General features: G+C 50.2%; 1 protein-coding gene across 1 annotated transcript in view; it reads left to right on the top strand.

The window, feature by feature from the left end:
* The first annotated feature begins 793 nt into the window (after positions 1-793).
* Positions 794-16,602, top strand: part of LOC142312966 (uncharacterized) — a 220,074-nt gene continuing 204,265 nt past the window's right edge. Inside the window, exons 1-5 of the mRNA XM_075351955.1 lie at positions 794-869; positions 12,329-12,478; positions 12,608-12,787; positions 12,869-12,992; positions 13,076-13,173. Coding sequence (XP_075208070.1) covers positions 12,401-12,478; positions 12,608-12,787; positions 12,869-12,992; positions 13,076-13,173 — 480 coding nt within the window. The 5' untranslated portion in view covers positions 794-869; positions 12,329-12,400. The remainder of the gene's footprint in view (positions 870-12,328; positions 12,479-12,607; positions 12,788-12,868; positions 12,993-13,075; positions 13,174-16,602) is intronic.

The raw sequence follows: 16,602 nt of genomic DNA, 5'->3' as shown, positions 1-16,602 counted from the left end.
ACACGGCTCCGCTCCGCACACCTCGTACACACACGGCTCCGCTCCGCACACCTCGTACACACACGACTCCGCTCCGCACACCTCGTACACACACGACTCCGCTCCGCACACCTCGCACACACACGGCTCCGCTCCGTACACCTCGTACACACACGGCTCCTCTCCGTACACCTCGTACACACACGGCTCCGCTCCGTACACCTCGTACACACACGGCTCCGCTCCGTACACCTCGTACACACACGGCTCCGCTCCGTACACCTCGTACACACACGGCTCCGCTCCGTACACCTCGTACACACACGGCTCCGCTCCGTACACACACGGCTCTGCTCCGTACACCTTGTACACAAACAGCTCTGTCCAACCACACTGTAAACCCCTCCTGACCCCACACATAACCTTCCCCTCATCCAGCACCTGACACCCAGCACAGCAGAGTCCTGCATACACTGAGGAGCTGATCATGTGACCCCTGACTCCTCCCCTCCATGTGACATCATCACAGGTCCTGGAAGCACGGAGCAGCCATATAAAATTCTAGGGTAGATGCTAGAATGTACGGGCTCCTGACAGGTATGACGTAACGTGTCATGTGATGGGGCGTGTTCAAAATTGAGCCTGATGTTTCCAGACAGAAAAACAATGTTTATTCTAAGTCTATGTTGGCATAGAGGTGATTATAATAGAAACGGGGGAGGGGTAAGAACTCTAGATGGGGGGGGGGAAGGGGGCGGAGCCTGCAAGATTATAGTGGATGGGAGGAAACATCGCCACGCCCACCAATCAAAACGGTCACGCCCATGACCTGACTGCAGCCCGTACATTCTAGACTCAACCATATCTAGTGTGCAGCTCTGCAGGAGGAGGTATGTGGAGATTCCCCATTACTGGGGCAGGGGCATTAACCCCTTCAGCTCTGAGACTTTCTTGGGGTTTTTCTCTCGCTGATTTCTATGAATCGTGAGGTTTTTGTTCCTTTTCCTCTGATAGATACAGACGCCCCAACTATGAGAGGCCGGAAGTGAGGAAACCCATCTGCCCTCAGTCCTCGGCCCCTTTCTGCCCTCAGTCCTCGGCCCCTTTCTGCCCTCAGTCCTCGGCCCCTTTCTGCCCTCAGTCCTCGGCCCCTCTCTGCCCTCTGCCCCCTCTCTGCCCTCTGTCCCCTCTCTGCCCTCTGTCCTCGGCCCCTTTCCTGCCCTCTGTTGTCAACCCCCTTTCTGCCCTCTGTCCTCGGCCCCTCCTCTGTCCTCGGCCCCCTCTCTGCCCTCTGTCCTCGGCCCCCTCTCTGTCCTCGGCCCCCTCTCTGCTCTCTGTCCTCGGCCCCCTCTCTGTCCTCGGCCCCCCTCTCTGTCCTCGGCCCCCCTCTCTGTCCTCGGCCCCCTCTCTGTCCTCTGTCCTCGGCCCCCTCTCTGCCCTCTGTCCTCGGCCCCCTCTCTGCCCTCTGTCCTCGGCCCCCTCTCTGCCCTCTGTCCTCGGCCCCCTCTCTGCCCTCTGTCCTCGGCCCCCTCTCTGCCCTCTGTCCTCGGCCCCCTCTCTGCCCTCTGTCCTCGGCCCCCTCTCTGCCCTCTGTCCTCGGCCCCTTTCCTGCCCCCTGTTTTCAACCCCCTTCTCTGCCCTCGGTCCTCGACCCTCTTCTCTGCCCTCTTTCCTCGACCCTCTTCTCTGCCCTCGGTCCTCTTCTCTGCCCTCGGTCCTCTTCTCTGCCCTCGGTCCTCTTCTCTGCCCTCGACCCTCTTCTCTGCCCTCGGTCCTCTTCTCTGCCCTCGGTCCTCTTCTCTGCCCTCGGTCCTCTTCTCTGCCCTCGGTCCTCTTCTCTGCCCTCGGTCCTCTTCTCTGCCCTCGGTCCTCTTCTCTGCCCTCGGTCCTCGTCCCTCTTCTCTGCCCTCTTCTCTGCCCTCGGTCCTCGACCCTCTTCTCTGCCCTCGGTCCTCGACCCTCTTCTCTGCCCTCGGTCCTCGACCCTCTTTTCTGCCCTCGGTCCTCGACCCTCTTCTCTGCCCTCGACCCTCTTCTCTGCCCTCGGTCCTCGACCCTCTTCTCTGCCCTCGGTCCTTGACCCCCTCTCTGTCCCCAAAGAGTGTAATGTTCTTCCCTCACAATTCCACAACAGTGATATAAGGATACACTGTGCTCCTCTATATTTCTCTCATCGCCCCTTATCACCAGTCACCATTTCTTTCTACCTCGGCAGGAGGAGTTATCAGAGGGTCGGATGCAGTGAGGGGCGTTCAGCAGACGCCGGGGACAGCAGGGTGCATTTGTTAATTTTTATGTAAGATTCTCTATAATATGATTTGCTTTTTTGTTTTGCCTTTTTGCTACATTTTTTTTCTGCAGCCAAAACCTGCTCTCTTGGGATCAAAAAAAGCTGCTTTCTAAAATCAGGTTTTGCTGCATTTCTGCTGGGTTTTTTTTGTGTCATTTGTTTACAATATACCAAAATTGCATGTGCTTTCTTCCCCAGCAAAGTCTATAAGATTTCAATTTTACTGTGCACACGTCGCACGTATTTTTTGGCTGCATCTTTCTGGTGACCACAAAGATGCAACATGTCAATTCTTTTTACGTTTTGTACCTACTTTTCTCACTATTGATGGGAGGACTCGCAGATCAATCCTCCACCTACTTTGGGTCAGCAAGGGATTGATCCCTGGTATCTGGCCCAATGCCAATCCCCATATAATCCATGGGCACCAGAATCTGGCGCGAAGGGATAGGATCAAGCACTTCATATTTACCGATTCAACGGAGCAGCTGTCACACTGCTCCTGCAGCCGCTCATTCGCTTTCCAGGCCGCTCATTAACTTCATTGAATATGCAGTGCTTCACCTGCCCACCGACATCTGTGATTAGTTGCAGTCAGACAAGGCCCCAGCCTGAGTGACAGCGTGTCTGACTGCAACCAATCCCAGACGCTGGTGGGCGGGTCTATATTGTATCGTAAAATAAATAAAAATTGGCGTAGGATCCCCCATATTATAATACCCAGCACAGATAGAGCCCAACAGCTGGATTCTGGTATTCTCAGGCTGGAATAACCATGGTGATTGGGCGCCCCCCAGCCTAAAAATATTAGCCTGCAGCTGCCCGGAATTAGATGCGACAGTCCCAGCACTTAACCTAGCTTTTCCCGATAACCCTGGTGCGGTGGCAATCGGGGTAATAAGGCGTTAATGGCAGCCCACAGCTACCACGAAGTCCTAGATTAGTAATGGGAATCGTCTATGAGACCCCCCCGCCCCCCATCACTAATCTGGAAATGAAAAAAAATAAAGGATTATTTTGGTATTTGTGTTTATTTGGAATAAAAGACAAAAAACACCCTCTTTCACCACTTTATTAACCCCCAAAACACCGCTGCAGGTCCAACGTAATCCCACAGTGCTTCTAGCACTGCTATATCTAAAGGTGAGCGCCATAGAACATGACTGCCCGCTGTGACCGCCACGCAGTGAGACGCGCGATCAGCGGTGATGTCACTCAGGTTAGCTGCGGCCACAGCTGGAGACCTCCACCTGTGACTGCAAATCACCTCAGTGACGTCACTGCTCATCACGTGGCTCACTTTGGTCACTGCATAGAGGTCACAGTGGGCAGTCATGTTCTATGGCACTGTGAGCTTCAGATGTAGCAGTGCTGGAATCGTCGTGGGACCTCGTGTGGATTATGTCGGACCTGTGGGGTGTTTTGGGGGTTAATAAAGTGGTGAAAGAGGGTGTTTTTTTGTCTTTCAAATAATGGATTTTTGGGGTGTATGTGTTTATTTACTTTCATTTACAGATTAGTGATAGGGGTCTCAGACGCCTGCTGTCAGGAAAAGGGGGGAGGAAGAGGAAGGAACACACACCCCCTTTGCACCAGACCGAGCACGTGACTCGCTCTCTAGCGCTCCTCTTATAGTCAGGCCAATTATGGAATTGCCCGACAATAAGCAGGGAGGCCGCTATTCTACTATGCCGATGCTTGAAGGGTTCCCGGTGAGAGTAAGGTATATATTCCCCCGACTACTGTGGAATATATTTAATCCTCACTGAATACCCCACAATGATCCTTGGCATAAACTCGCTGTCACCAATCAATTACGATAATTATTACGCGGAGCTCACAGATGTGGAATTCAGGATCGAGATAACAGAACAGCCCAAGATGAAATTATATATATTTAATTGCCTTAAGGGCACACTAGTTGCTACAATATATACAATATGGAATTTACAGAAAAAAAAAATAAAAAAAAAAATAAATATATATATATATATATAATGTCAGAATACATTTACTGGTAAGTTATGGATCACAAGCAGGCATACAGATGTATCAATTACCTTAAGGTTGAGGGTTTGGTCCATGCAGGGGGGTACTGTGTGGGGCCAGGGACATTTCAGGTATCCTCCACTACATGAATGAGGCATGTGACCCCCAGAAGAAATACAAAGAGCAGACCGCTGCACCTAACTTTTATCTTTTCTGTCTTGGGCTCATGCGGCCCCCCCTCGTGACATCATCATGGCTGGGAATTCCCTCCCCCTGCTGCTAGCTGAGAATAATCGAACGTTATATTTCCCAGCATAACTCTGCCCCTGAGCTTCTCACACACAAGATATGACCCTCATTTTTGTTGTTGTGAATTTATCTCCATTTTGATAGGAAATATGAGAGTCTTGCGGGCTTCCTGTGGCCAGTTATTAATTATTGAGGGCTACGCACATCATACAGTTTTGCCGAAATATGTGTTATGTGCGTCTGGCCCTCAGAAATATGAAAATGTGCCTGTCTTGTTTGTGGGGACAATGTACTCGCCAATATCGAAACTAATGGATGGCGACTTCTGGGGTGGCTGCGGGCTGCTGTTGTTAGGCTGGGAAGGGCCAAATAACCATGGCCCTTCGCACCCTAATAATATCAGCCCCCAGTTGTTTGCTGTACCTTGGCTGGTTTTAGAAAAATAGGGGGGGGACCCCCCCCTTTTTTTTAAATAAATAATTAAAAACTAAAGTGTGAGTTCCCCTCTATTTTACATAACCAGCCAAGGTAAAGCAGACAGCTGAGGGTTACAGCCCCCAGCTGCTGCTGTTCCTGTGCTGGATATGAAAAATAGGGGGACCCCACGTCATTTTTTTTACCAAAAAATAATTACAAAAAATAGCTGGCCATATGGATCTTTCTATTATTTCTCTCTATCTATTTTATCTGTTGTTTCTATTGTTGTTTCTATTCTACATGTTCTTTCTATTTATTATAGCTATCTATCAATTATACTATCATATCCTAATTTGTTTCTTGGTTAAAAAAAACATTAGCAAAAACGCATGCTTTTTTTAAATGTGTTTTTTGGGGGTTCAAAAATGTGCATCTTTGTGATCACCACAAAGATTCAGTGTGCGCATATAGCCTATATCCTATTTTCAACAAGTACTACTACAATATCCGGCTGTGAATGCTCCGGTGATGCCCGCACTACTGTAGTGAAGAGTATTCTCCTCCTGTCAGTGTAATACTAATGGCCCCATACACAGGAGATAACTGTTGTCTGAACCATCATTCATGTGTTGTCTATCTCTCCTGACTTCCCTTTGCACACAACTGTTCTACTTTGGCTATCTTCACACTTCCATTGTTTTGCATCTGTCACAATCCGTCGCCAAAAGGAATTACGGTATCCTGCAAAATATTTTGCAGGAATCCGTTTTTTCTTTGTCGCTCCTAATTGGGAGACCCAGACAATTGGGTGTATAGCTATGCCTCCGGAGGCCACACAAAGTATTACACTAAAAGAGTAAAGCCCCTCCCCTTCAGCCTATACACCCCCCGTACTGCTACGGGCTCATCAGTTTTTATGCTTTGTGCGAAGGAGGTCAGACATCCACGCATAGCTCCACAGCTTAGTCAGCAGCAGCTGCTGACTATGTCGGATGGAAGAAAAGAGGGCCCATAACAGGGCCCCCAGCATGCTCCCTTCTCAGCCCACTCTTGTCGGCGGTGTTGTTAAGGTTGAGGTATCCATTGCGGGTACGGAGGCTGGAGCCCACATGCTGCTTTCCTTCCCCATCCCTCAATTAGGGCTCTGGGTGAAGTGGGATCCCATCGGTCTCCAGGCACAGGAGACCGTGCTCCATCCACAGCTCCTGAGGACCCTGCTGGATAGGAGCCGAGTATCGTTCAGGGACATGGCCCTGCTACTTGGAGGTACTCTGTGTCCCCGTGGGGACCGCGCACAGCAACACTCCAGCATTGCTGGGTGTGCTAGTGCACCGGGGACAGCAGCGCTGGCTGCATTTGTGCCACTATACACTTCAGCGTCGCTGAGTGTATTTGTGTAGGCGGACTGCCGCGCTGACCGCCGCTGCCATGGTTATCCCTGCGGCGCGGCTGGGACTGTTAGTGCGCCGGGGACTTCCGCGCCGACCGCGCTTATACAGCGGCCGCACTTATAACTATAGTCCCCGGCTTCTGCGGCCTAGTCTCATTCTTTTCCCGCCCCCAGCCCTGCCAGTCAGGGGAAGGGCGGGACGCTGTACAGGTCGGCAGCACTGAGGGCTGGAGCATGCTTTGCATACTCCACCCCCCTCACTCTGCACAGTGGGGCACCAGTTCCCGCACTTTTCTGGGTCACGCCCACGGCTCCATCCTCTCCCCAGGACGCTGGCAGCCATTCCTCTCAGCTCTGCTAACGCTGGAGAGGAGAGACAAGCTCAAAGAGACCCAGGCAGGAATTCTGGTGCCCACACAAACGCTTTGCGCAGGCGGTAAGCAGCACCTGTGGTGCTGGCCCCACTAGTGCAGAAGTGTATTTATAGTTTATATGATTATAGTCTATACTTTACACTGTAGGGTGCACTGTTGATTTGTGGCTAGTTACCCTCCTGTATTGCTCAGAGGAGACAACAGCACGTCGTCCACAAATAGCAAGGGTGCCATGGCACAGACTTACTATGCTGCCTGTGCAGCATGTACGGCTATACTGCCGGCAGGTTCCACTGACCCTCATTGTGTGCAATGCTCGGCCCCTGTGGCACTTTCTCAGCCGGAGCCTCTGCTAGGGGTGGCCCAGGGAGAACCACCTGTTAACACTGTCCAGGTGACAGGGACGGAGTTTGCAGTTTTTACTGAAAGACTTTCTGAGACTATGGCTAAGATATTAGAAGCCTTGCAGTCCAGGCCGGCATCTCAAGCCAGGGGCACTGTGGTATCATTGTCCTCTGGTTCCCCTCAGTTGGAACAGCAATGTCTTCCCGGGGTGTCTCATGGATCCCAGGGTGAGGTCTCTGACACGGACCGCAGCCCCAGACCGACTAAGCGAGCTCGCTATGAAATTCCCTCGACATCATCACAATGTTCAGGGTCTCAGCGAGAGGACTCTCTGTATGATGAAGCGGAGGTAGCTGATCAGGATTCTGATCCTGAAGCCACTCTCAACCTTGATACTCCTGATGGGGACGCCATAGTGAATGATATTGCATCCATCAATGAAATGTTGAATATTTCTCCCTCAGCTCCTCCAGTGGAGGAGTCAGCTTCTCACCTGGACTCTGCGACCCGTACGGCGGTTGCAGCCGCCAATTCGGTGGTAATACGCAGGGCCTTGTGGCTGCGGGAATGGAAGGCAGATTCGGCTTCCAAAAAGTGCTTAACTGGATTGCCATTTTCTGGCGACCGTTTGTTTGGTGAGAGATTGGATGAAATCATCAAACAATCCAAGGGAAAGGAAACATCCTTACCCCAAGCCAAACCAAAAACACCCCAACAGAGGAGGGGACAGTCGAGGTTTCGGTCCTTTCGGGGTGCGGGCAGGTCACAATTCTCCTCGTCCAAAAGGCCTCAGAAGGATCAGAGGAACGCCGACGCATGGCGGTCTAAATTACGCCCTAAAAAGACCGCCGGAGGTGCCGCTACCAAGGCGGCTTCCTCATGACTTACGGCCTCCTCACACCGCATCCTCGGTCGGTGGCAGGCTCTCCCGCCTTTGCGACACCTGGCTGCCACAAGTAAAAGACCGTTGGGTGAGAGACATTTTGTCTCACGGTTACAGGATAGAGTTCAGCTCTCGTCCTCCGACTCGATTCTTCAGAACATCTCCGCCTCCCGAGCGAGCCGAGGCTCTTCTGCAGGCGGTGGGCATTCTGAAGGCAGAAGGAGTGGTGGTCCCGGTTCCTCTTCAGCAACAGGGTCACGGTTTCTACTCCAACCTGTTTGTGGTTCCAAAGAAGGACGGGTCCTTCCGTCCTGTTTTGGACCTAAAACTGCTCAACAAACACGTAAGGACCAGGCGGTTCCGGATAGAATCCCTCCGCTCCGTCATCGCCTCAATGTCCCAAGGAGATTTCCTAGCATCGATCGATATCAAGGATGCTTATCTCCACGTACCAATTGCTCCAGAGCATCAGCGCTTCTTGCGCTTCGCCATAGGAGACGAACACCTTCAGTTCGCGGCACTGCCGTTCGGCCTGGCGACAGCCCCAAGGGTTTTCACCAAGGTCATGGCTACAGTAGTTGCGGTCCTCCACTCTCAGGGTCACTCAGTGATACCTTACTTAGACGATCTGCTGGTCAAGGCACCCTCTCAAGAGGCATGCCAACACAGCCTCAATGTTACTCTGGAGATTCTCCAGAGTTTCGGGTGGATCATCAATTTTCCAAAGTCAAATCTGACACCGGTCCAATCACTGACATATCTTGGCATGGAGTTTCATACTCTTCCAGCGATAGTGAAGCTTCCACTGGACAAACAGCGTTCACTACACACAGGGGTACAATCTCTCCTTCAAGGTCGGTCACACCCCTTGAGGCACCTCATGCACTTCCTGGGGAAGATGGTGGCAGCAATGGAAGCAGTCCCTTTCGCGCAGTTTCACCTGCGTCCTCTTCAATGGGACATCCTACGCAAGTGGGACAGGAGGCCGACGTCCCTAGACAGGAACGTCTCCCTCTCTCAAGCAACCAAAGCTTCCCTTCGGTGGTGGCTTCTTCCCACCTCATTATCGAAAGGGAAATCCTTCCTACCCCCATCCTGGGCGGTGGTCACGACGGACGCGAGCCTGTCAGGGTGGGGAGCAGTTTTTCTCCACCACAGGGCTCAGGGTACGTGGACTCAGCAAGAGTCCTCACTTCAGATCAATGTTCTGGAGATCAGAGCAGTGTATCTTGCCCTAAAAGCGTTCCAGCAGTGGCCGGAAGGCAAGCAGATCCGAATTCAGTCGGACAACTCCACAGCGGTGGCTTACATCAACCACCAAGGTGGGACACGCAGTCGGCAAGCCTTCCAGGAAGTCCGGAGGATTCTGCTGTGGGTGGAAGCCACAGCATCCACCATATCCGCAGTTCACATCCCGGGCGTAGAAAACTGGGAAGCAGACTTTCTCAGTCGCCAGGGCATGGACGCAGGGGAATGGTCCCTTCACCCGGACGTGTTTCAGGAGATCTGTTGCCGCTGGGGGATGCCGGACGTCGACCTAATGGCGTCACGGCACAACAACAAGGTCCCAACATTCATGGCTCGATCTCAAGATCACAGAGCTCTGGCGGCAGACGCCTTAGTTCAGGATTGGTCGCAGTTTCAGCTTCCTTATGTGTTTCTTCCTCTGGCTCTGTTGCCCAGAGTGTTACGCAAGATAAGGGCCGACTGCCGCCGCGCCATCCTCGTCGCTCCAGACTGGCCGAGGAGGTCGTGGTACCCGAATCTGTGGCATCTCACGGTCGGCCAACCGTGGGCACTGCCAGACCGACCAGATTTGCTGTCTCAAGGGCCGTTTTTCCATCTGAATTCTGCGGCCCTCAACCTGACTGTGTGGCCATTGAGTCCTGGATCCTAGCGTCTTCAGGATTATCTCAAGAGGTCATTGCCACTATGAGACAGGCTAGGAAACCAACGTCCGCCAAGATCTACCACAGGACGTGGAAAATATTCCTGTCGTGGTGCTCTGCTCAGGCGTTTTCTCCCTGGCCATTTGCCTTGCCCACTTTTCATCTCAATCAGGACATCTCCTTACCCTCGTTTTGTCCTCATCCAGTTCACCAATGTGAAAAGGATTTGCACTTGTTAGATCTGGTGAGAGCACTCAGACTCTACATTTCTCGTACGGCGCCCCTGCGCCGCTCCGATGCTCTCTTTGTCCTTGTCGCTGGCCAGCGTAAAGGGACACAAGCTTCCAAATCAACCCTGGCTCGGTGGATCAAGGAACCAATTCTCGAAGCTTACCGTTCCTCGGGGCTTCCGGTTCCCTCAGGACTGAAGGCCCATTCTACCAGGGCCGTGGGAGCGTCCTGGGCCTTGCGACACCAGGCTACGGCTCAGCAGATGTGTCAGGCAGCTACCTGGTCGAGCCTGCACACTTTCACGAAACACTATCAGATGCATACCTATGCTTCGGCAGATGCCAGCCTAGGTAGGCGAGTCCTTCAGGCAGCAGTTGCCCACCTGTAGGACGGAGCCGTTACGGCTCTATTATGAGGTATTATTTACCCACCCAGGGACTGCTTTTGGACGTCCCAATTGTCTGGGTCTCCCAATTAGGAGCGACAAAGAAGAAGGGAATTTTGTTTACTTACCGTAAATTCCTTTTCTTCTAGCTCCAATTGGGAGACCCAGCACCCGCCCCTGTTTTTTGTATACACATGTTGTTCATGTTAAATGGTTTCAGTTCTACGATATTCCTTCGGATTGAATTTACTTTAAACCAGTTTATAATTTTTTCCTCCTTCTGGCTTTTGCACCAAAACTGATGAGCCCGTAGCAGTACGGGGGGTGTATAGGCTGAAGGGGAGGGGCTTTACACTTTTAGTGTAATACTTTGTGTGGCCTCCGGAGGCATAGCTATACACCCAATTGTCTGGGTCTCCCAATTGGAGCTAGAAGAAAAGGAATTTACGGTAAGTAAACAAAATTCCCTTCTTTCCCCATAGTCTTCTATTAGCGACGGATTATGACTGATGACCTTGCGTTGCATCCGCCGCCTGATGATCAGTCGTTTACTGACTGACCGTCAGGAGGTAGGAACACAGCATGTAACGTTTTTTGTGTGCAGCTGATCGGTTTATTTACTGTGAGCATGCGCACAGTAAAAAACCATGATGAGCTGTAAATTCATTTCCAGCGGCCGGAATGATCAACGGTCCTGTATGTAATCTGCACTTGGTCCTGGAAAAGCGGAGACGCAGCTCTCAGACAGTAACCTCTTTGCTCTCGCCTAGGGTTCTGAGGCTTTTTCTTCCTGTTTCCTCCTCCAAGTCAGTATGTACAGAGAGCCTCCCTTCAACATAGGTTATGAGCTCCCCCTACTGGCCCGGAGGAGGAAGTGGTGTTGCATGTAGTGTATCTGGCTGAGAGTTTCCCACTATTTATAGGCATGGCATTGCACCCAGTGATGAGAACAATGCCACTGTGGCTCCCAGAACCTCTGGGGTGTCACAAATGCATCAAAATTTCTGTGTGTGTGAATCAGACACGAGATCTAATATGATAAAATATTACATCCCGAGGAAGACTGGAAACCTTCATATAGGTGGCTGGTGGTGATGGAGTCATTGATGGACTCCGGCCAAATATGTTTATAGAGACGTAGTAGAGGATGAAGATGTCGTCCTCATCATGAAGTCGTTATTTCTCCTCTCACGTGTAATGAATATCTCCTGCAGTTTTGCTGATGTCGAATACAGTGTCGGTAAATGAGAGGAGAATTAGCGATATGGAAGATGAGTCTATGAGAAGCGTATTCAGCTGCCGACTCCGAGGAGGAAACTGCTTGTTGTGTGTGTGGCCTAAATATATAGGATTTATTAGTAGAGAGAAAAAACTGACTACTGTAAAATACTAAATATAGTAACACATAATGACCCCCATTACTCCTGTGCCCCCGCTGCTTGGGTCCCCACCAGTCTCTGGATTTTTTGGTCAGTTCCCGTAAAAATGTGTCCCTAAAGCCAATTAGTTGCCGAAACAGTGGTTAGCAGAACCAGTGATTGGGCACATGGAGGAGACGTGTTAGGGCCGTTTCACACATACAGCATTTTCGCTGGATACATCACATTCCAGTACAGTGTGGCATTGCGGCACCTCCAGTCACATGCTGTCATGTGACCGGAGCTTGCCGCGATGCCATTGTACAGTATTAACACTGTACTGGAATGTGACGGATCAGGTAAAATGCCAGATGTGTGAAACGGCCCTTAATCAGCAATTTAACTTATGTTCCAGCTCGTACGAGATGAGACAATAGAACGTGTAGATGTTGTATCTCCTGATATGTTTATTCCCCTTATTATCTTCAGTAATTATATTATTACAGCGGATTCTTTATGCTATTACTTCGTCATCTTCTCCCCATTCAGATCCCTACAATATCGGATCCTCTCAGTGGAGATCTTCTATAGAAGAGAATTCTCCTGATTTCCCCATGAAGGATGGATATGGACAAATTCAAGATGGCGGAGAGGATATTACACCTCACCCTAAAGATCCTCTTCCGGCTTACTGGAGAGGTGAGAGATTCTGATGACGTCACATTACATCATTCTTATCTATGGGAATAACAGATGGACAGAACTGGAGAGGTGAGGACTCTGGAAATGTCTGTAGTGAGATTTATTACTGTGTCTCTCCATAACCAGGATTACACAGTAGTGAAGAAGACCTCTAGTGAGCGCTGTCAGGCCCCTGTGTCTGAGGGATGGGGAAGACCCCTGAGCCCAATCACGGGGCCTCCACCTCACCCCCCGATACATGAGGACATCAATGACCAGAAGATCCTAGAACTCACCTACAAGATGATTGAGCTGCTGACTGGAGAGGTGACACTGCTGGGAATGCTGGGACATTATACAGTAACGCTATGAAGGGATCGGGGATGACGGTATCATTGTATGTGTCAGGTTCCTATAAGGTGTCAGGACGTCACCGTCTATTTCTCCATGGAGGAGTGGGAGTATTTAGAAGGACACAAAGATCTGTACAAGGACGTCATGATGGAGGTTCCCCAGCCCCTCACATCACCAGGTAATAGACAGGACTAAATACACACAGCCTATAATTATCTGTATGTAAGGAATGAATTCAGTCCCTGTATGTGTCTCCTCCAGGTCTATCCAGTGAGAGGACAACACCAGAGAGATGTCCCCGTCCTCTTCTCCCACAGGACTGTAAACAAGAAGATCCCGATGTTCTTCTGGATCATCAGGTAGATGTACAGTAGAGATGAGTGAACCTGTTCGATAAAGGCTCGCCAAACCCAGGTTCAGTACGAGCCTGAGCTTTTTCGTTCAGGCTCAGCAAACCCGAGCCCCTCCCCCAAAAGTCGGCAATGTTCATTTATGTTCGTTTTACGCCCCCAAACGCTTGCCGCGTTTCCAAAAATGCTTTTCAAATAGCATTTTCTGGCTTTGGATAGAATTGCGGTGCTGTTTGATGTGGCAATGTGTAAAATCAGTGGAGGAGGTGGGGACTCTGCACTGGGAGAATGTTTTTTGCGCTGGCAGTTTTTTTTCTTAATGTTATTTGCGGATGTTCCTGCAGCCAATCACAGTGCAGAAAACATTCTCAAGGTTGAAACAGAAGGGCTTCTTTGATTGGCCTGCTAATTCAAATGTCAGTGTGCATATAAATAGCGACTATTTTGCGTGGGCTGCATTTTCTGAATGTTCCTTGTCAGGGATGGAGCTGCTGGTAGACAGTGATATTAGGGGTTTAATGCTATGTAGAGTAGCTAGATAGGCCAGCGATAGTTTAGAATAGCGACATGCAGTGTGAGGGGAGGTGGTGTTGTGCCACAAATCAGCACATTATATCATATAAATAGGGATTACAGGTACTTGTGCGTGAAAAACAGTTGCCAGTGAGGCATCCAAATAGGTCTGGCTGCTTGCTTTAAATTACACAGGCTAACACATTAATAGGTATTGTTAGAGCAGTCTGTACAGACTGCATGTTGGCAATTTTAATTGACTTTAGAAAAATTTAAAAAGACCGATCTGGTTCTATCCACGTATTATTGGTGGTCTTTGTGCATATGTACACATTGGATGTTGGCAATTTCAATTGCCTTTTAGAAAAATGTAAAAACACCACTCTGGGTATAATAACGTATTATTGGTGGTCCTAATAAAGTTTTTAGTGCAGTATCTAAAAAGTGTTTATTGCCACTTTTCTGGGTCTGGTGTAAATTACGTACTGAAATAAATTTATAGGTATTCGTAGTGGTGCCTTCTGAGAAATTGCAATTGAACAGGTGTCTGAGAGGTGTAGGCATAGGGTTGCGAAGCATCTGTTTAAAAGGGGAAGGGTACATTAACCATGAGTAGTAAATCAGGATAGGGTTGTCGTGGAAAGGGGAATAGGTGGCGTGTTGTAGGTGTAAGTGTGGGAAGCTCTGTTACTCAAAGGTCTAGTGAGCAAACGCCGGCTCTTGCTATCCCAATAGAAATGAGAACAACTTCCGTTATTGGACAGCCTACTCCACTTAATTTGTTTGGCAGTCACACATCACTTCAACTTCAAAATGAGGCTGACAAACAGCAGGAGCTAGAGTGAATGGCACTCAAGTGGCCTCCCCTCCTCTTCCTCCACCTCAACATCACACACACTTCATTCCCCAGAGGTGCCACCCAAATGACACTTGTTAGCACCCGCATCACAAGTGTCCAACCGGCAAAATGACTGTGGAGAACCACACATGGGCGAGTTTGCAGAGTTGTTCACACATACTATCCCATGGGCATCACAGGTCCGCTCAATAGATTCAGAGAGTCTTGAGGAGGAAAGCATGTGCAACGATGCCCAAAACCTTTGTGAGTTGGATCCTGTGCCAGACAAAATAGGGTCTCAGGAGGATCCCAACCCTCGTCCACTGACGTTAAGCCCCAGGAATGGAGGTGATGATGATGAAACTCAGATACCTGAGGCGCAAGCGTACTGTGCTGTGATGTCAGGTCAGGAAGATGAGGTGGGGGACAGCCTACAGCATGACAACCAAGTTGGAGATCCCACTTATTCTCAACCCACAGGCTCGCAGCTGAGTAGCTCAGCAGATAACGAGGTGGAGGAGGAGGAAAATGAGGATGTTACAGTGGCAATTCCCGCACAAACATGAAGTGATGCAACCATGAGAAGCACTGCATCCTCAGCCACAACTCATACTGTGGCCAGCAGCGCTTGCGGGTCTGCAGTTTGCAGGAAGATTTGCCTAGCCTGGACGTTTTTGAGACCGCAAAAGATGACCCAACTTCCGTTATCTGCCAGCGTTGTAAACAACGACTGAGTAGAGGTAGAAATTATAATAATTTGACTACTACAAGTATGAACAGGCACATGCGCAATCAACATGCATTACTGTGGGAATCTCACTGCGCTAATATGTGCACTAATGGGCCGACCTGGCCTCCAAATCAACATTGTCTGCCGCTTCTTCCGCCACCTGCATCACCGGGGAAAGTATTGTAACACAAGTCTCTGACCGCAGAATCTCTTCTTGTGTACACACTACAGTGGGGGGTGAGTGAGGGACAGTCAAGTGTTACGGAAGTGACTATGCCTGTTGTTTTAGATCCATGTGAGACATCAAGCACACCACATGGTTCTCAATTCAGCATTACATTTACCCGAACACCTATCGCACAGTCCAATGGTCGGTCGAGCACACCTTCCTCCACCCTCTCTCAGCACAGCAGCCAGCCCTTGGTTCTGCAGTTTTGGTCACATAAAAGAGCTTTTCCTCCCACACATGGCAAAGCGAAGTGCTTGAAATTCACCACATTGAAACTGTTGGCCACGGAAATGCTGCCTTTAGGGCTGGTGGATACAGATGGTTTCTGAAACCTCATGGCTGTTTCAGTCCGCCAGTACCAGTTACCTTTACTTTTGTAATAAAGCTGTGCCTGCGCTACACCATTAAGTCGCAGCCAAGATTACTTTTTCCTTGCAAAACTCTGTGTCTCCCTGGTGCATTTCACCACTGACCCCTGGATGAGCAAGCATGGCCAGGGTCGTTAAATCTCACTGACTGGCCACTGGGTTACTCTAGTGGTTGCGGAAGCAGGCAGGAAGAGGCTGCTCCCCAAGTGTTGAAATCCCCACGGCTTGCAAGCTAAAATTCTGGATCTACAGCTTCCTGTTCAGCTTCGTCCACCTCCTCTAGGGCCTCCACCTGCGCCATCAACCTCTCCCTTAATGTAAGTTCCAGGAGTGCAGAGAGAATACTCCCCACCTCCGTATAGCGCAGCCAGGGCTCAATGCAATCAGGCAGTACTGAAATTATTCTGCATTGGAGAACGCAGTCACATAGCTGCAAAGTTGTGGAGTTTGATCGATGGCTGTCCCCACTGAACCTGGAGCCAGGGAAGGCCGTGTGCGACACTGGTACAAACCTGTTAGCAGCCCTTCGCTTGGGCAACAACACACATGTACCTTGCATGGCTTACATTCTGAAAATAGTTGTACAGAAATTTCTAGCCCAGTATCTTGGGCTGGATGCACTACTGCAGAAGGCATGGTTGGTGTGTGCCCACTTCCGCCGTTTGCACCCCACGACTAATCGACTGGCAATGATACAAAGGCGTTTCGGCCTACCGGTTAACAGTTTGGTATGCGATGTGCCGACAAGGTGGAATTCCAC

This window comes from Anomaloglossus baeobatrachus, chromosome 5 (genome assembly GCF_048569485.1).
Source record: "Anomaloglossus baeobatrachus isolate aAnoBae1 chromosome 5, aAnoBae1.hap1, whole genome shotgun sequence".
Classification (NCBI taxonomy): Eukaryota; Metazoa; Chordata; class Amphibia; order Anura; family Aromobatidae; genus Anomaloglossus; species Anomaloglossus baeobatrachus.
The sequence above is the reverse complement of the archived record's forward strand: the minus strand, read 5'-3'. Positions and strand labels throughout refer to the sequence as shown.